The 20,638-nt window shown below is 37.1% G+C and overlaps 1 protein-coding gene across 7 annotated transcripts in view; it reads right to left on the bottom strand.

Annotated features, from left to right (window-relative positions):
• Nucleotides 1-756: 756 nt before the first annotated feature.
• The window catches only part of MYO1B (myosin IB), a 205,971-nt gene continuing 186,089 nt past the window's right edge, over nt 757-20,638 (bottom strand). For all 7 annotated transcript variants that reach the window (XM_023592571.2, XM_058300483.2, XM_058300481.1 and 4 more), the window contains 2 exons: nt 11,625-11,752; nt 757-2,077 (listed from right to left, as the gene is read on the bottom strand). In XM_023592571.2, coding sequence (XP_023448339.1) covers nt 1,954-2,077; nt 11,625-11,752 — 252 coding nt within the window. In that variant the 3' untranslated portion in view covers nt 757-1,953. The remainder of the gene's footprint in view (nt 2,078-11,624; nt 11,753-20,638) is intronic.

Consider the following 20,638-nt stretch of genomic DNA (forward strand, 5'->3'; position numbering starts at 1 on the left):
TCCCGTAATGCTGACAACAACAGAAGCAGACAAAGAAGACGACACGGCAAATAGACATAGAGAACAGACAACCGGGGTGGGGGAGAAGGAGAGAGAAATAAATAAATAAATCTTAAAAAAAAAAGAATTAATGTGATTTGCATTTAAAAAAAAGGCAAGATAAAGTATAATGTGTATAAAATAACAGCTTTTGTCTACTAATGAGCATTGGAGATAAGAATCTATATAATTTTTTTTTTGCTCTTGCAAGCATATACATAAAGGAACACAATTAAAGACAATGATTAACTTTGATGTGGTGGGAACTGGGCAGATGGGTAACTGACGGGAGAGAGAAGTTTTATTGTTTACCTTCCAACTTTTTGAATAATGTGAATCAATTACAAATCAAGAGAGTTAAAAAAAAAACAACACTTCTCAAATTCAAATTTCTACTCACCTTATCAGGAGCCATCAGTCTAACACTTCAGGCACATGTTAGAGAAGGAAAACTAAAAAAAGTAATTATACCCTCTACCTGTACCAACAGACAGAAAGGCTTCTAAGAATTTATGTGAGTAACTTTTTTAAAGTACAAATTTAAAAGGAAATCCCCAGAAAATACTTTCAATGATAGTTCTGGTTTATAAAAGATAAATGAAATTCAATTACACAGAGAACATATGTTTGGATTGTAAAGCCTTTCTGTGCAACAATACATTGACGTACAACATAAGAAAATAGCTAGAAATAGAAAAATAGTTATGATCCAGCAAATGGCACCAAATTAGAACAATTTTATTATTTAACATAATACCAATGTATATACATTATCTTCCTAAATAAGAAACAGTTGATTCCAAAATTTAAATGTAGTTTCCAAAATGAACCCTTAGTGTAAATTTGAAAGAAAAAAAAAAGCCCTGTGAATTAACACAAATTTATTTTTAATTCTCAACTAAAATATGCACCCATTACCAATCACCCCCTCATACAAAATGTATATTATAAATAAAACTTTCAAAAAAGATCTTGGATGTTTTATTGCACATTGTACAGAATGTTTGCCACTATCTGAAAAGCCGTCAGCCTTTCACTATACTAGTCTGTTTAAAATATCTATTCATATTTGGGTGAAAACAGGTATCTGCAGATACTAGCATATCTAAGATCCTATCTGATGTTAACTAGAAACAGGAAAATATAATCTTACTGGACTGTTTCTGTCACTTTTTCTAATATAAGAATGACTGTTTTCTACTCTTAAAAGCAATTAATTATAAGAGATCTGAACAAATTTAAACGTCCGTTTTTTTTACTTCAAATAGAAATCACATATAGGGGCAGTTTACCCAGTCATATATTTCTAATCCTTAGTAGGATCAGCCCTTCTTGTAGTATGTATTCTTAAAGACCCTAATTCAGGGTTCCTAACAATGCTATCATTAAGTTACCGCTTGATCGCAACATTTTCAAACCCTCTTAGTCCTACCTAAACCAGCACAAATCAGGCAGAATGTAATGGCCTTAAAAACAAAAGATGGTTCCTAAACAAATTTTCATACCATCTAGCACAGAGCCTACCAAAGAGTAGGCATTCAATAAATATTTGATGAGTAGATGCACTATTTTTTAAGACCATTTCCTATAATTAGATGTATTAATGATTTATGAGTAAAATGTTGATTTCTGGCACATAGATCTAATGTGATGACTAAACAAAGAGCAGAATTGGCATGGCATAGACACTGTTAGGTTCTACAGTCCTGTCCCTGGACAAACCGTACATGTACTTTAAGGGTTAAAACTATTCCAATAATAAAAATTGATTAGTCAAATATTTTTATTTTGCCAAGGGACTCTAACAGTATCTGCCTTTGGCAATTCCCACACATACAATGAACCCCTAATAAAACAAGACTCAAATTGCACTATTACAAAGAAACAAGTCCATGAAAGCAGAGAAGGCGCCAGTTAAGGGACAGCAACTTCAAGGAGACGATTGTTTTTCCTTTTGCACATTGGGACACTCCCATTTTTCTGGTTGCCCTGAATGAACTTCACACATACTTTATCCTGTCTGAACTGTACCAGGAACCTAGGAGAAAAGAATAAAACAAATTAAAGTAATGTGTATATATAATAAATAGCTGATGATCACACTATCACTAACTTTAATTTTTAAAATGGATATTTATCTTGACAAGCATCATACTGTTCCATTAGCACTTCTGTAAGTAGAATTTTATCATCTTATCACTACCGTTTACTTCCAATAGTCATCCTTTAATACTAAGTATACTGACGTTCATTAACTCATATTTCAATAAAAGGCTAATATTTCAATATTTCCCATGAAAAGACAAACACATTACAGTTCAGTTTTTATCTGTTTCTGGGTGGCAAGAAAAAGAAATAAATTGGGGGAGGGTGTCCTATTAAATGATTTAAAAAAACTGAGATAATGAAATAAAGAATTAGAAAAGGAAGGAGTCTTAGAGATGATGATGACCTTTAGATGATGGTTTTTCATATTAATCATTCACACATTTCCTACACAATTTTTACCATATCCATGTACTTTTTAATTGCTCTTTTTAACCTAAACTAATGTACTTCAAAATAGTTGTGACCTGTGCAATAATATTGACAAAATCGCCAGTTTGATATAGTATATTTTTCTAATACATATTAATACATACATATGTAAAAACCCACCAGTTACTATCTAAAACCATCAGTCTCATCCTGTCAGTGGCATATATGGTGTACTGTGGGAAATACTATTCTGGTCCAAATCTTTCCTTTCACAGCTCAGCAGAGGTCAAGTGACAGTCCACAAGAATATTCTCCACATCTTCCTACAACTAACACATCACTTGCTTCCTCCTCTGCTAGATTCTGTGCAGGGCAGCCTGATAAATAAACCGAAGTCCCTGCCCTGCCCATCAGGGAGGTATCATAAGGGAGGAGTTAGAGCAGAGCGCTGAAATCGCACCTGGGTTTTCCCACCTTGAAGCCAATGTTCTTTCTCTCTCCAGCAACGCAATCAGTGTCATGTTACAACGTTCTCAGTACGTTTTTCTGGAAAAGGGTTTGTGAGTAACTAGCATACTAAGTGAGTCAACTTAAACACGCGGCTGATCACATACTGGCTGACAGCAGCAATAAGAACTGCAGCAAAAATCTACACAGCTCTGCTCAGTATGCATTATTCTCAGTTTCAAGGGCTAAAAAGCCCATGTTTTGCAAACATAATCTAGTAGAGTGAAACGTGACAGGTAAGCTTCTAATTCATGTTGTTTTAAAGAGAGAATACTTCTGAGCTTTTAAGCGGGCTGTTTCTTTTCAACCTGAAAGCACTCCAAAAAAAAAAGCTCTAATTACAGACATACATTTATCTATGTGAGGTATCTCTCTGGAATACATGCTTATATCTATGTGCCTCAAAGCAAAAAAGACATCCCTCAAACATACACATTTTAAAAATCAAATACGTACATGTTCTTTTTCAAAGAAAATGCTTAGTGTAATAAATGTGCAGGAACTCCTTTTCCCATTAACTTTAGCATACATTAGCTTTCTGTCTATATTTACAATGCATGATTATGATGCACACTAGAAATAATGGCTAACACATATTGAGTGTTTACCATGTATCATACTGTTTATAGCAATTTACTTATATTAACTCAATTTTAAAACATCGTTTTGAGTTAAGTATTATTATTTGTCTCCATTTTATACAAGAGAAAACTGAAGCATGGTCTACAATGAGGAAGCATGAAATCATCCTAAAGATGACAATAATGTGGAATGTATTATTATTTCACAGTATTAATATCAGTTTTAAGCCACAATAAAAGATACATAGATTAACTGCCTGAATTAAAAATACTCCTAAAAATAACTGTGCAACTTAAATGATATACATACATATGTATGTCCATATATGCATATTTAAAATGCTTAATAGCAATCATTTTCACTAGATTCAAACTTCATTTTCAGAAATGCTTTATATCTTATAGGTTATACTTAAAATGTAATCTATTTACAGATTGAATTAGGTTGGGAGTTTAAGCACAAGGAGTCACATGTCAATTGAGAATATTCCACTCAGTGAATTCAATTCTCACTTCTGCATGGGTAGGTTAAAACTACACTATGGAGTAAACAAGACTTTGACCCTCCTTCCGTAAACTGTGATCCTGTTAATCTACAATGATTAGAAATTGGGTTTGTTGGAGTAATGACATCTACTTCTGAAAAGGATTCACTGAGGAAGGTTTTGGTCACTGAACTGCATGCTGTTTACAACGCTAATGCTATATAACTGGCAGTAAAATGGAGTAAAGCTACTTAAGGGACTGAAAAATCCAGGCACAGGGACCCCTACCCAGGACTTTGAAAAGTTTTGTTTAAATCTGAAATACTCTCTATGGAGATGTATCATCCCTGCCTAATAGCAAGGGGTTATGAAAAAGAGGCTGCAATGGAATCTAGCTCTCCAGGCTTCCTGTGTTAACTGGGAAGGGATTCACAGGGGCCAGGCAAGATTCCACTGGCTATTTTATTTTTATGAGACCAACCACTAATTAGGAACTAGAGAAGGAAACATGTATGGACTGCTTGATAATGTTACCAAATGTTTTTCTTCATGTGGCCAACGTGGAAAACTTCACTCAGACAACCACATTTCCTGAAGGCCCATAGCATCCAGAATATCACATATCTCTGTGTGCCAAGGTGGGGTCCCTGCTGTCAGCCAGGGTACAATTCCCCTCTGCTTTTCCCAGACTGTGTGCCCCAGAACAAAAACGCTGAGAGTGACTGTAGGGGTTCTGTGGTTGACTACATTTGGGAAACATACCACACTCTATCCCCAAGCCCCATCACGAGAGTCACAATATGCACCAAAATTTCTGGGTTCTGAGAAGTGCTATTGTAGAGAAAGATTTTCAGTTTCCAAGTATGCAAAGTGTTTATACATGGAAAATTTTAAAACTTTGCTGAAAGAATTAAAAAAAGATTTAAATACATGGGAGGACATTCCATGCTCATGGATTAGAAGACTAAATATTGTTGTAGCAGTTTGATATTGTTTATAACTTCCAAAAATAGATATTGGATTATGTTTGTAAACTGGTCTGTTCCTCTGGGTGTGTTATAGTGTATTAATTTCTGAGGTTTCACTTTTACTTGATTAAATTATGATTAGGACTTTGATTGGGTCACATCAGAAGGACAATGAGTCCCCACCCTCTTTATGGATGGGGACTCAGAGAGAAAAAACATGGCAGAGGAGAGAGAGGGAGTTACAGTTTTGTGCTGGAACTCCAGGAAGTAAACACACAGAAAAAGAACACAGAGGAAGAGAGACAGCTCCAAGGACAGGACAGAGGCCCTGGGAAAACAGAGAGCCTGATAGTCTACAGCTGACTCTGTGGAGAGAACAGAGCAGCTGAGCCTGGAAAGGATCAAGCCCTGGGGATAGAGAAAAGACTTATGCTGAGATCAGAAGGAACTGAGGCCACAGAGCCTTAGGAGGAAGAGGAAGCCTGAACCCTCACAGAGACTGGCAGCCATCTTGCTCTACCACATGGCAACAGACTTTGGTGAGGGAAGTAACTTATGTTTTATGGCCTTGTGACGGTAAGCTTCTATCCCAAATAAATACCCTTTATGAAAGCCAACAGATTTCTGGTATTTTGCATCAGCACCCCTTTGGCTGACTAATACAACTGTTAAGATGTCAATTCTACCCAAACTGATTTACAGATTCAATGCAAGCTGAATCAAAATTTCAACAGCCTACTCTGCAAAAACGGAAAAGCCAATCATCAAATTTATTTGGATGGGTAAAAGGCCCCAAATAGCCAAAAACATCTTGAAAAAAAATCAAGTTAGAGGACTCACACTTCTTGACTTTAAAACTTATTACAAAGCTACAGTGGTCAAAACCACATGGTACTGGCACAAGGATAAATCTATACATCATGAAATAGACCTCCACATCTATGGCCAATTGATTTTTAACAAGGTTGTCAAGTCCACTCAATTGGGAAAGAATAGTCTCTTCAACAAATGGTGCTGGGAGAACTAGATATCCTATGTACAAGAGTGAAGAAGGGCTGCTATCTCATACCACATATAAAAATTAACTCAAAATGGATCAAAAACCTAAATATAAGAACTGGGACTATAAAAATCCTAGAAGAAAATGTAGGGAACCATCTTCAGGATTTTGGTTTCTTAGACTTTAAACGCAAAACACATGGAACAAAGTTAAAAATAGATAAATGGAACTTCATCAAAATTAAAAACTTTTGTGTACCAAAGGACTTAACACAAAAGAAGAAAAAGACAACCTACTCAGTAGGAGAAAGTATTTGGAAAACACACATCCGATAAGGGTTTATTATCCAGAACATATAAAGAAATCCAACAACTCAGCAATAAAAGGGAAAGTGTAAGGTCCTGTATATTACTAAAAGGAAAGCTAGAAAATGTAACATGGGACTGCACAGCTTAGTGAAACCTCATGTGAAATATGAATATAGGTAATACTGCATATATAATACTGTTTTTCTTTGAAACAGAACAAAGGTATGCTAATGTTATAAGATGTTATAACATTATAACATAACAGGCAAAAATACAACCAAAGCAAAGTATGGACAATAATGTATACTAATATGTTCATAATTTTCCACTAAGGGTTAAAAATAAAAGGTAATATACAAAGTGAAAGGAACTAGACAAAAGTTACTACATATTGTCTGACTCCATCTACACAAAATATAAATGAAAATAAATTAGATGGTCACAGAATAGCAACTATGTATGGCAAGGGAAGGACAGAGAAATTGAGAGGTGATTATTAAGGGAAAGAGTTTTTTGTCTGTTTTTTGTTTATTATTATGAGAGTAAAGAAAATGCCCTAATATTGAATGAAGTGATGAATGCCAACTCTGTGATTATACCAAATATCCTTGATTGTAAACTTTTGATGGTTTGGGATTGCATGTTTTATGAATATGTATCAATGAAATTGATTTTTTTAAAAAGGTAAAAAAAAAAAAAAAAGACAACCCAATTGGAAAATGGACAGACGACTTGAATAGACATTTCTCCAAAGAAGATATAAAAAACACACAAAGGGAAGTGGACATGGCTCAACTGATAGTGTCTGTCTATCATATGGAGAGGTCCAGGGTTCGATCCCCTGGGCCTTCTGACCTGTGTGGTAAGCTAGCCCACGCACAGCACTGCCGCACGCAAGGAGAGCCATGCCACGCAGGGGTGTCCCTGCGTAGCGGTACTCCACGCACAGGGAGTACGCCCCGCAAGGAGAGCTGCCCCTCGTGAAAAAAGCACAGCCCGCCCAGGAATGGCGCCACATACGACACGGAGAACTGATGCAGCAAGATGATGCAACAAAAAAAGAGACGCAGTTTCCCAGTGCTGCCAGATAATGCAAGCAGTCACAGAAGAACACACAGCAAATGGACACAGAGAGTTGACAACAGGGGAGGGGGTGAAGGGGAGAGAAATAAATAAATAATAAATCTTTTTTTAAAAAAAGCACATGAAAAGATGCTATTAGCTATTAGGGGAATGCAAATCAAAACAATAATGAAAAAATATATAATGAAATACCATTTCACACCTACTAGAAAGGCTACTATTGAAAAAAAACAGAAAATTACAAGTGTTGGAGAAAATGTGGAAAGATAGGAAAAATCATTCATTGCTGGTGGGAATGGAAATGGTACAGCCACTGTGAAAGACAGTTTGGCAGTTCCACAGAAAGCTAAGTACAAAATTACCATATGACCTGGCAATCCCACTACTAGGGATATTCCCCAAAATACTGAAAACAGGGACTCAAACAGATACATGCACAATGATGTTCATAGTGACATTATTCACAATTGTCAGAAGATGGAAGCAACCCAAGGGTCAATCAACCAATGAATGGATAAACAAAATGTGGTCTATACATATAATGCAATATTATTTAGGATTAAGAAGGTATGAACCTGAATCTCAGCAGAGTTGCAGCCAATACCTACTCTCTAGTTCACTGGACTTGTTAAAGACAACTAACAAAAGGATGATGATGTCAACACCCATCCCAAAACACAGATTATCTATAACTGTAAGCAAGACATTTCCATCCATCTGCCCTATGGGATCTAAGCCCCTCTTAATCATAAGCACAGTGTGCATCACCATTCCTAAATCCTCAAGACTGAGGAATGAACAAACCTAAGAAGGAAATGCAACAATGGACCAAAGTAGACTTACTAATATTATTATTCTAGTAAAGGAAAAATTTGTAACATTGATATAAAGATGGTGGTCACCAGAGGTTCTGAGGGGAGGGAGAGGGAAGAAAGGTGTAACATGGGGCATTTTGGGGACATTGGAGTTGTTCTGCATGACATTGCAATGACAGATACAGGCCATTATACATTTTGTCAAAACCTGTAAAATTGTGAGGCACAAAGTGTAAAGAGTAAACAACAGACCATGGTTAACAGCAAGGCTTCAATATTTGTCCATCAATTTTAACAAATGTACCACACTAATGATAGATGTTGTTAATGGGGGAAAGTGTGGGAGGGGGAGAGGGAGGGTATCTGGGAATCCCCTATATTTTCAATGTAACTTTTATGTAATCTGAAATTTCTTTAAAAAGAAAAGAAAAACAGGAATGAAGTTCTGATTCATGTGACAACATGGGTGGACCTTGAAGACATTAGGTTGAGTGAAATAAGTCAGACACAAAAAGACAAATATTGTACGATCTCACTGATAGGAAATAATTACAACAAGCAAACTCAGAGTCAGAATCTAGAATACAGGTTACCAGGGGCTGGGTTGGGGGTAAGGAATGGAAAGTTAATGCTTAAATTGTACAGAGTTTCTTTTGGAGTTGACTGTAAAGTTTTGGTAATGAATCATGGTGATGGTAACACAACACTGTGAAAGTAATAATTAACAGCACTTAAATATATATGTGAATGTGGTTAAAAGGGGAAATTTTAGGTCATAAAGATATTACTAGAATGAAAATTGAAAGAAAGGACTGTACAATACAAGGAACCCTACTATAAATGATGGACTACTGTTAATAGTACAATTATAACAATGTGCTACCATCAACTGTAATAAAAGTTCTACAACAATGCAAGGTGTTAGTGGTAGTCTGGCATACAGGAATCCTGTATTTTATGCATTATTGGTCTGTAAACCCACAACTTGTCTAATAATGAAAGGGGAAAAAAAAGTTCTTTCATGAATTATAACAAATGTACCTTACTAATGCAAAGTGTTAATCATAGGGTGGTATATAGGAGCTCTGTATTTTATATATTTTATGTATTTCTGTAAACCTACAGTTTCTCTAAGTAAAACAAAATCCTGAATTAAAAAAAGCTATCACAATGTGAAAAACACAGAAAGTACATGCATACATATGCACAGAAAGAAAGAAGAAAAATTAGCTTGATAAGTGGGGTCAAAACTGCCTATTTTATCTCAATGATCACAGCACTCAGGTGAGGGAGTTTTTAATCTCAAAGGCTTTGAAATTATAGCTCAGTGCTTAGACATTACAAAAGTTTTAAAGAAGCTCTAGGAAATAAAAGGTAAGCCAAGTGAGTATGTAGAAAGTTATTGGTTCTTTACATATACACACACACACACACACACAAAATTGGTTATGAGCAGACTTCAAATTTACTTTTAACCAACACAGGCCCCATTCATAGTTGAAAAGTGTCAAGTGTGCAAAATAAAAGTTCTCTGAAACAAAAGACAAAAAAAACAAAAAGTGAAAAGATGACCTCTTGAAGCAGTCAACTATGAGGCTGTTTTATCCATATACCAAGAAGCATCTGCTTTCTGGATGAGCAAGAATGACAGGAATCAGCAAATCCCACTGGGACTGAAGTCCAGCCTCCTGAATTATGAAAAACTTCCAATAAAGGGAATGTAAAGTTCTAACTGGTCCTAAGAGTTAAAACCTAATTAACTGGAACCCTACCAGTTAATATCTTTCTTCCCAATCACCCTTGTTTCGTGTGAAAGGACTAAATGACAGAAAAATTTTAGTTGAAATAGGAATTTCCGATGTAGAGTACCCAAGAGGCCCAATATCCTGTAACAACATTTACTGGCCAATGAGACTCAAACATGACCCTAAGGCGCTGTAAATCTGAGCACATCAAACAGAGTAAGTTTTGCTTATAAAGGAGAAGGAATGGGTATGACTATTTTAAAAAACAACTTTTAGGAAGGGTTGAAATAGAATAGGCTGGCATGCGAATGGACACAGAGCAGACAACTGGCGTGGGGGAGGGAAGGGGAGAGAAATAAAAAAAGAATAGGTTGGCATGTTCTTAAGTAGAAAATTAACTCATTTACTGAGCAATCTGGTTATGAAATTTTTTACTACATACGCAAAGGAGGATATAAGCAGATAGTAAACAAGCCCTAGGAAGGGAATCAATTATTAATCAACATAGTATCTCAAATTCATCTAATCTCATATTTATAGATTTAATAAATGGGAGGTGCCCCACCTGCATGCAAATAAGCAACCTCTCAAATTAGAATACTAATGTGAAGTAAAAAAGCAAATTTTTCTGTCAACAAAGAATGTTTATTTAATCCACCTATGAAAACAAAAACAAAACTAGTCATATCAAACCTAATCCATCTGAAAAAGAATTCCAGATTTTATCCCACACCGGCCACCCCCAAGTTTTTCTTTCTCAGTGCCTTCTACTGCAGCAAATGGTACCAACATTTGGGCTCGGGTCCCAAACTTTACACTCAGTCTTCTAATAAAAGTTCTCTTGCTTTACTTCCAATTACATTCAGAATCTAACTCCTTTCTCACTAGCTCCCACTTACACCCTAGCCTAAGCCACAATGTCATCCTTACCTGAGACACTTCAGAGTCTCCTAACTACTTTCTCTACTTACGCACTTACCTCCCCATAGTTATTTTTCACGCAGCAGCCAAAGAGATCCTTGAAAAACATAAATCAGATCATGCCACACCCTTGCTCAAAACTTACAGTGGCTTTCCATCATCTCGAGTAAAATCTCAACACCTTAGTTCAGCTATGGGGCTCTACCCGCCCAAGCCCCCGCCTCTCTCTCCAGGCTCTTCTCCTATCATCACCCTTTCATTCAGTCTACCACAAATTTCACTCCATGACAAGTCCTTGGCACTTGCTACCTGCCCACTGCCCTGGAATGGATGACCCCCAGATTCTTACCTGGCTTGTTACCTTACTTGATTCCTGCCTCAACTCAAATGGTACCATATCAAAGAGGCTTCCCCCAACCTCTCTAAAAAATAACATGCTTTCCTCCCCCAATAGCACTTGACACTAACCAAAAGCACACCCTTACTGAACACTTTAATTGTGTACAATTATCTTCCACTAGAATGTAGCTGAAGGCAGGGCTATGCCAGTGTCATTCACTGCCCACCTATCATGTAGAACAAGCCTGGCCCATACTTGGAACTTAATAGATGTATAAGTGAATGAGATCAGACTGCTGAACTAAAATAATAGAGCTAAAAGTGAAAAAGCATATTAAAAAATACACAAACATACTCATCAGAAATTTCAATATTGAGCTTCTGTTTGGTTTGGCTGAGAGTTGTTCGATAGAGCTTGGTGGCCATTTCAATCAGGTGGTCGCTGCTGAAGAGAAAGTCGCCTTTACTGGCTGCTTCTGAGCCCTAAAAAGACAAACCAAGAGTCAAGACTATCATAATTAAGACATCTTAGGAGGCAAATATTCACAGGTTAGGTTGAAAATGTATTTGTAGTCTCTCTGAAACATCAGATATTGGAGTCTATTCTCCTAAGTTACAAAATAATGATGAAAAGTATTAATTCTTCCAACTTGCTCAGAACACTTTGTTCAAGTTACCTAACCCCTTGCTACCCAGATTTGGACCAAAACCCCATTAGCATCACCTGGCAGCTTGTTAGAACCTCAGACCCTAACACAGGCCCACTGAATCCACAACAAGATCCTGGGGTGATTTGTTTGCACGTTCACATTAGAGAAGCACTGACCTAACCTATAACTCATTCTGAAACAGCTATTTTAAAAAGTCCTCAGTATCAATTTATAAAGATGAAATTAGATTACTGGTAATGCAGGGCAGGGGAAGGAATGCTAAGGGGTGTGGAGTTTTTCTTTTTGGAGTAATGAAACTATTTAAAAAAATTTTTGTGGTGATGAATGTAGAACATTGTGATTATATACTTTGGATGGATCGTATGGTATGTGAATATTAATCATTGAAACAGTCAAATAAATAAATAAAGGTGCAAGAATAGGCAGAAATAGCAGCTATACACAGCAGGGGAAACAGACTGAGAGGTGAGGAATTCTCTTGTTTTTTGTTTATTACTATTATTATTGAAATAATGAAAACGCTCTTATAATAATTGAAGTGATGAATGCACAGCTATGTGATTATGCCAAATACCACTGACTGTACATTTTGGATGAATCATATGCTTTATTAATATATATCAATAAAACTGACTTTTTAAAAAATTCCTCAGTGATCTGGTTAAAAACAAGAACACCATCAACAACTTTTCAAAAGAAAATCCTAGCACAGTAGCTCTCAACCTTAACTACTCAAGGGAATCATCTGAGGAGCTTTAAAAAAATATGATGCTTGTGCTCCATTCTGACCAATTCTGGTTTAATGTGCCTGGGATATGGTCTGGGAATCAGCATTTTTAAAAGTTCCAAGTTGTCTCTTTTCTCCATTTTTAAAAACAATTTATTGAAGTATATCATCCATACATGAACATAAACAATGAGTGTATAATAAAAGTTGTAGACTTACAAAACAAACATGCAAAACATCATACAGGGCTCCCATACATCACCCCACCACAAATACCTTGCACTGTTATGAAACATTTGTAACAAATTATGAAAACGCATCATCAAAGTATTACTACTAACTATACTCCATATCATACATTTGGTGTATTTTCCCCCCAACCCAACCTATTATTTTTTTTGTTCATAAATCCTTTATCTAAAGTGTAAAATCAATGGCATTTGGTATAATCATTGAGTTGCACATGCATCACTTTAATCAGTATTAGAGCATTTTCATTACTCTGAAAAAAAAAGAAAAACAAAAAAAAAAATCCATTATACCCACGTGTTAGCACTACTAATTACAAATCCTATGATGTGCTTTCACTATTTCAATTCATTTTCTTTTCATTTCCAAACATTTACAAACAACTTTTTACCAATTCTCACAGATTAAACCTCGGCTTTCCATACTCTTAACCACATTCTTTTCTCTGGTGACTTACATTCTAGCTATTAATTTCATGAGTTCGCTCATTATATTTATTTCATAATAGTGAAACCATACAATATTTGTACTTTTGAGCCTGGTTTGTGCCAGTCAACATAATTTCCTCCAGGTTCATCCATGTTGTCATATGCTTCACAACTTCATTTCTTCTTACAGTTGAATAATATTTCATTGTGTGTGTATATACTAGTTTGTTTATCCATCTGTCAACTGATGGATACCTGGGCTATTTCTATCTTTTGGCAATTGTGAATAATGTTGCTACAATATCAGTGTGCAGATGTCTGTTCCTGTCACTGCTCTCAGTTCTTCTAGGTATATACCTAGTAGCAGTATTGCCAGATCAAATGGTAGATCTATATCTAACTTCCTTAGGAAATGACAAACAGAATTCCACAATGGCTGTAGTATTCTACATTCCCACCAACACTGAATTAGCATTCCTAACTCTCTATATCCTCTTCCACTCTTGTAGTGTTCTGTTTTGTTAATAGTGGCCATTCTAGTAGGTGTGAAATGACATCTCATTGTATTTTTGATTTGCATTTCCCTAAACGCCAGTGGAATATTTTTTCATGTTTCTTTTTCCATTTGTATTTCTTCTTTAGAAAAATGTCTATTCACATCTTTTGCCTACTTAATAATTGGGTCGTGTCTTTTCATTGTTGAGTTGTAGGATCTCTTTATATATCATGGATATAGACTCTTGTCAGATGTGTGATTTCCAAATATTTTCCCTCATTGAGTAGGTTGCTTTTTTACTCTCTTCACAAAGTCCTTTGAGGTGCAGAAATGTTTAATTTTGAGGAGACCCCATTGATCTATTTTTTCTTTTGTTGTTGTTGTGCTTTAGGTGTAAGGTTTAAGAGACCCCCACCTACTACAAAGTCTTGTGGATATTTCCCTATGTTATCTTCTGGGAGTTTTATGGTCCTGGCTTTTATGTTTATGTCTTTGATCCATTTTGAGTTGATTCTTGTATAGGAGTGAGACAGGGGTCCTCTTTCATTCTTTTGGTTACGGATATCCAATTCTCCCAGAACCATTTGTTGAAGAGACTGTTCTATCCCAGAAAAGACTTGGTAGGCTTACTAAAAATCAGTTGACCACAGAAGTGAGGGTCTATTTCTGAATTCTCAATTCGATTTCATTTTGATCAATTTGCCTATCTTTATGCCAGTACCATGCTGTTTTTATAATTAACTTCAAGATGAGGGAGCATGAGTCCTCTGACTTCGCTCTTCTTTTTTAGGATATTTTTGGTATTCAGGACCCCTTTCCCTTCCAAATAAATTTGGTAATTGACATTTTTATTTCTGTAAAGTAGGCTGTTGGAATTTTGATTCGTATTGCATTGAATCTACAAATCAGTTTGGGTAGGACTGACATCTTCATGGTATTTTAGTCCTCCAATCCATGAACATAGAATGCCCTTCCATTTGTTTAGGTCTTCTTTGATTCTTTTAACAGTATTTTGTAATTTTCTGAATACAGATCCTTTACATTCCTGGTTAATTAATTCCTAGATATTTGAGTCTTTTTCTTGCTATTGTAAATGTACTTTTTTTCTTGATTTCCTCCTCAGCTTACTCATTATTAGTGTACAGAAACAGTACTGATTTTTATGTGTTGATCTTGTATCTTGTCACCTAACCCTGCTTAACTCATTTATTAGCTCTAAAAGCTTTGTTGTAGATATTTTGGAATTTTCTAAACATAGGATCATGTCATCTGCAAATAGTGAGAGTTTTACTTCTTTTCCTATTTGGACGCCTTTCGTCTTTTTCTTGCATAATTGCCCTAGCTAGAACTTCTTGCATAATGTAGAATAATTTGTGACAGTGGGCATGCTTGTCTTGTTCCTGATCTTAGAGGAAAGCTTTCAATCTCTCTCCATTGAGTACAGTGTTGGCTATGGGATTTTCATGTATGCCCTTTATTATGTAGAAGAACTATCCTTCCATACTTATCTTTTGAAGTGTTTTTTTTTAACAAGAAAGGATGCTGGATTTTTTTGAGTGCCTTTTCTGTATCAATCAAGATGATCATGTGTATTTTTTCCCTTCAATTTGTTAATGTGGTTATTACCTCAATCGATTTTCTTATGTTGAATCATCCCTGCATATCAGGAATAAAACCATTTGATTGTGATGTATAATTCTTTTTACATGCTGTTGGATTCAGTTTGCAAATATTTTGATGAAAATTTTTGCATCTATGTTCATTAGAGAGATTGGTCTGTAATTTTCTTTTCTAAGTGTCCTGATCTGGGTTTGGTATTAAGGTGATGCTGGCTTCATAAAATGTGCTGGGTAATTTTCCCTCTTCAAATTTTTGGAAGAATTTAAACAGGATTGGTATTAATTCTTCTCCAAATGCTTGGTAGACTTCACCCATGAAGCCATCTGGTCCTGCTTTTCTTTGTTGGGAGATTTTTGATGACTGATTCAATCTCTTTGCTTGTGATGAATTTGCTGAGTTCCTGTATTTCTTGTAAAGTCAAGGTAGGTTGTTTGTACATTTCTAGTAATTTGTCCATTTCATCTAGGTTGTCTAATTTGTTGGCATACAGTTTCTCATAATATCCTCTTATGATTCCTTTTAGAATCAGTCATCATGTCTTCCCTTTAATTCCTGACTTTATTTACTTCCATCTTTTTTTTTCTTTGTTAGTTTTGCTAAGGCTTTGTTGATTTTGTTTATTTTCTTAGAACGAGCTTTTGGCTTTGTTGATTTCTTCTATCATTTAACCCCCCTCAATTTCATTATTTTTGCTCTAATCTTTATTTCTTTCTTTCTGCTTGATTTGGGATGAGTTTGCTGTATTGCATAAGTTTTGATAAGCTGTGCTCTCATTTTCATTCTCTTCAGGATATCTTCTAATTTCTCTTGCAATTTCTTCCTTGACCCACTGATTGCTTAGGAATGTGCTGTTTAACCTCCATATATTTGCAAATCTCCTCCTTTCCCACTGATTAATGATTTCCGGCTTCATTCCATTATGACCAGAGAAGGTGCTTTGTATAATTTCAATCTTAAATTTATTGAGAGCTGTCTTGTGGCCCAACATGTGGTCTATCCTATAGAAAGATCCATGAATACTTGAGAAGAATGTATTACCTACGGACATGGAGTGCAATGTTCTGTATATGTCCATCATTCCAGCTCGCTTATATTGTTCAAGTTCTGTTTCCTTGTTGATCTTCTACTTGTTCTAACTATTGATGTCAGTGGCATGTTGAAGTCTCCAACTAATAGTGTAGAGACGTCTATTTCTCCTTTCAGATTTGCCAGAGTTTGACTCATATATTTTGGGGTACTCTGGTTAGGTACGTAGGTATTTATGACATGTTCTTCCTGGCAAATTGTCCATTTTATTAATATATAATGGCCTTCTATATCTCTTACCATGGTTTTGCATTTTAAGTCTGTTTTGTCTATACCAGTACAGCTACCCACACTCTCTTTTGGTTGGTATTTGCATGGAATATCTTTTTCTAACCTTATCTTTCAGTTTATTTGTAACCTTGGGTCTAAGGTGAGTCTCCTGTAGGTAGCTTATGCATGACTCATGTTTTCTTATCCAATTTGTCAGTCTATATCTTTTTTAAAAATAAGTTCTAATTTTTTATTAATCCATTCAAAAAACATAAAATTACTGTAAACTTTTTAAAAGCATTTCTAAATTTTTCTCTCATTTTCTACATTTAGTCACAGGCCAGTAACAAACTGTTCATAGACAAGCACTGTTCCATGGACCAGGCTTTGAGTAGCAATGGCTTCAACTGAATGCACAATTTGAAAAAAATTTACTGAAGCAAATAAAATTATATCTGGTACAGTGATATAAAACAACAAAAACAAAAAGGTAAGAAACAAGAAATGGGTGAATTTGAATGAGGCCTAACTTTCCATATTCTCATAATAATTTTTGGTGTTGAGTTAGCACAGCAAGTACACATGATCAATGCCAAACAAATGTGCATGCAATCATTCATTAATTCATTCAACATCTTTCTTGAGTACCTACTATGGCCAAGGTCTGTTCTAGGATGTTGGAATGTAATAGTGAATAAGACCTACAGAGCCCCAAGTTTTCTTTCTGATGAGGGAGACATTAAATAAGCAGGAAAATATTAGGTAAGTTCTATAATGAAAACATAGTAGACTGATATGACAGAGACTCTCTGAGGGCATAGGGTGGTAGGGGAGCCCTACTAAGGAGTTGACATTTGAGCTAAGGCTTGAATGACTATAAGGAGGCAAAGAGACCCAGAGGAGGCATAAGGTAGAGCCTACATCTTTTTTTTTTCTAGGTACCAAGAACTGGGCATTCAACCCAGGACCTCAAATATGGAAAGCTGGAACTCAACCACTGAGCCACACATGTTTCCCTAAGTTGGCCTTTTTGCTTATTTTGCTTGTTGTTTGTTTTTCCAGGAGGCACCAGGAACCAAACCTGGGAACTCTCATATGGGAGGCGGCTGCTCAACTGCTTGCACCACATTTGTTCCCCTAAGAGCCTATATCTTTTGGAGAGTCTAATCCATTAACATTTAATGTTATTACTGAAAAGGCATTACTTATTTTAGCCATTTTATCCTTGGGCTTTCCTATGTCTTATCTTATTTTTGTCCATCATTTTACCTTTTTGATTACCCTTTCTGATAGTCTTCACTTTTATACTCTCCTCCAAGTCCCTCTCTTCTCTTTTCTTTTCTGTCTGCAGAACTCCCTTTAGAGTTTCCCGTAGAACTGGATTCTTACTTACAAACTCTCTTAGTTCTGTTTATCTCATCATCATATTTGAAGGACAGTTTTGATGGATAAAGAATTCTTGTCTAGTGATTTTTGTTTCAGTACTTTAATTATAACACTGCCTTCTTGTCTCCATGGTTTCTGAAGAGAAATCTGTAAGTCTTACTGGACATCCCTTGTATGTGATGTTTTGCTTTTCCCTCACTGCTTTCAGAATGTCTTGAAGTAGGTCTATTTGGAATTATTCTAATTGGAATATGTTATGCTTCCTGGACATGTACATTCATGTCTTTCATGAGAGTTGGGCAACTTCTGGCCATTATTTCCTTGAAAACTCTCTCTGCCCCTTTTCCTTTCTTGTCTCTTTCTGGAACTCCTACAAAACGTATGTTGGTGCGCTTCGTGTTATCATTCAGCTCCCTGAGTCCCTGATCAATTTTTTCCATTCCTTTCTCTCTGTTCTTCTCTCTCTTCAATTTCAGTTTTTCTATGTCACTGATTCTTTTTCAATGATTTCAAATCTGCTGTTGTGAGCCTCTACTATATTCTTAACTTTACTTATTGTGTCTTTCATTCCCATAAGCTGATTTTTTTTCTTATCCATGATTCAAATTTTTCTTTATGCTCAGTGTCTTTTTTTAAAAAGACTAATTTATTTATTTCTCCCCACCCCCTCGCTGTTTGCATTTGCTGTGTCTGTTGCGTGCTGGTCTTTTCAGGAGGCACTGGTAACAGAACCCAGGACCTCCCCATGGGGAGCGACTAATCACTTGAGCCAACTCCTCTCCGTGCTTTGTCGTGTCTCTCTTATTTTTCTCCTGTCTACTGTTGCGTCAGCTCGTCACACCTGCCAGTTGTGTCAGTTCGCTATCTTGCTTGTCCTCTTTAAGAGGCACCAGGAACCGAACCTGAACCCTCCCATGTGGTAGGCAGGAGCTCAATCACTTGAACCACATCCACTTCCTTCAGTGTCTTCTTAATGTCCTTTATTTCTTTAGCTATGTTCTCCTTCAACTCCATTATGTGATTAATGAGATTTGTATGAACCTCACTGATTAGCTATTTCAAGTACTGAGTCTTATCTGGAGCTTTGATTTATTCCTTGGCCTGAATCTTATTTTCCTTTTTTTTTCTTTTGTATGGCTTGTAATTTTTTTTTTTTTAAGATTTATTTTTATTTATTTAATTCCCCTCCCCTCCCCCGGTTGTCTGTTTTCTGTGTCTTTTTGCTGCGTCTTGTTTCTTTGTCCGCTTCTGTTATCGTCAGCGGCACGGGAAGTGTGGGCGGCGCCATTCCTCAGCAGGCTGCTCCCTCCTTCGCACTGGGCGGCTCTCCTTATGGGTGCACTCCTTGCGCGTGGGGCTCCCCTACGCGGGGGACACCCCTGTGTGTAGCACGGCACTCCTTGCTCGCATCAGCACTGCGCATGGGCCAGCTCCACACGGGTCAAGGGGGCCCGGGGCTTGAACCGCGGACCTCCCATGTGGTAGACGGACGCCCTAACCACTGGGCCAAAGTCCGTTTCCCGGCTTGTAATTTTTTGTTGATGTCTAGGCATCTGATTCTGATGCTGAGTTTACTCTGATGTTCAATTTCTCTCTCTTGCCTAGGAAATTACTGATAAGTAGCTGTGTGTTACCACTGTTCTTTGACACTTTGTTCAACTTGTTCTAGATATTTAGGATTGCCCGTTTAACTGCTCATGCCTGGGCTAAGGATCCAATAATGGGTTGTGGGCCAGTTTCCAAGGGCTTTGGAGAGTGGGGGAGTAAGGCTACCTGCTTACCTCTTATTTTCCCTTTTCCTGCACTTTTCGCCTCTGCCAGAAGATGGCGCTCTCTCACAGACCTCTTAGCACAGACCCCAGGTGCTAGGGGGGAATACATTCACTGTAACTCCACAGTGGGTGGTGCAGAAACAATGTCCTCAGGGCTGGCCAAGTCTCGGCATACAAACTTTCTCAGAAGCTATTCTCCTCCCTTGGCTGGCTTGGATCCTCCCTCCCTCTGCCTCTTCCGCAACCAGTCTGGGGCAGCAGGGAGGGTGTTTGAGAAGGCAAATTATCTTTAGCTCCCTGCCAGCTCAGTGTAAACAATGTCACAGCCCCACCCGACCCGGAAGTGTGCAACCTCTCCAATGCGGCAGACCAAGTTAGCTGGCCAAAAGCTGAATTTGCTGAAGGCTGTGTCCTTCCCTCTCCCCTTTCTTAGGGAAGAGGATCCCTGCAACCTCCTTAGTCTGCAGCCACTGCACTCCACAGCTGCTACAGTCGCAGGCTGCTATTTGCTCTGTAGGTGGGGGGAGGGGCACCGCCGCTGCTCTTGCAGCTCCACTCATGGGATTTTTCCCACTCATGGGATTTTTCCATGAGACTCTCCCCTTCACTCTTCTGGGTGCTGTCTTGCCTTCCCCTGGTGTCCTCCAGGGCAGCCCTCCAGACAGTCTCCCTTAGGACTTTTTCTGGGAGAGAAATTATCTCTCCACCTCTCTAATCCTACCCC

This window comes from Dasypus novemcinctus, chromosome 7 (genome assembly GCF_030445035.2).
Source record: "Dasypus novemcinctus isolate mDasNov1 chromosome 7, mDasNov1.1.hap2, whole genome shotgun sequence".
Classification (NCBI taxonomy): domain Eukaryota; kingdom Metazoa; phylum Chordata; class Mammalia; order Cingulata; family Dasypodidae; genus Dasypus; species Dasypus novemcinctus.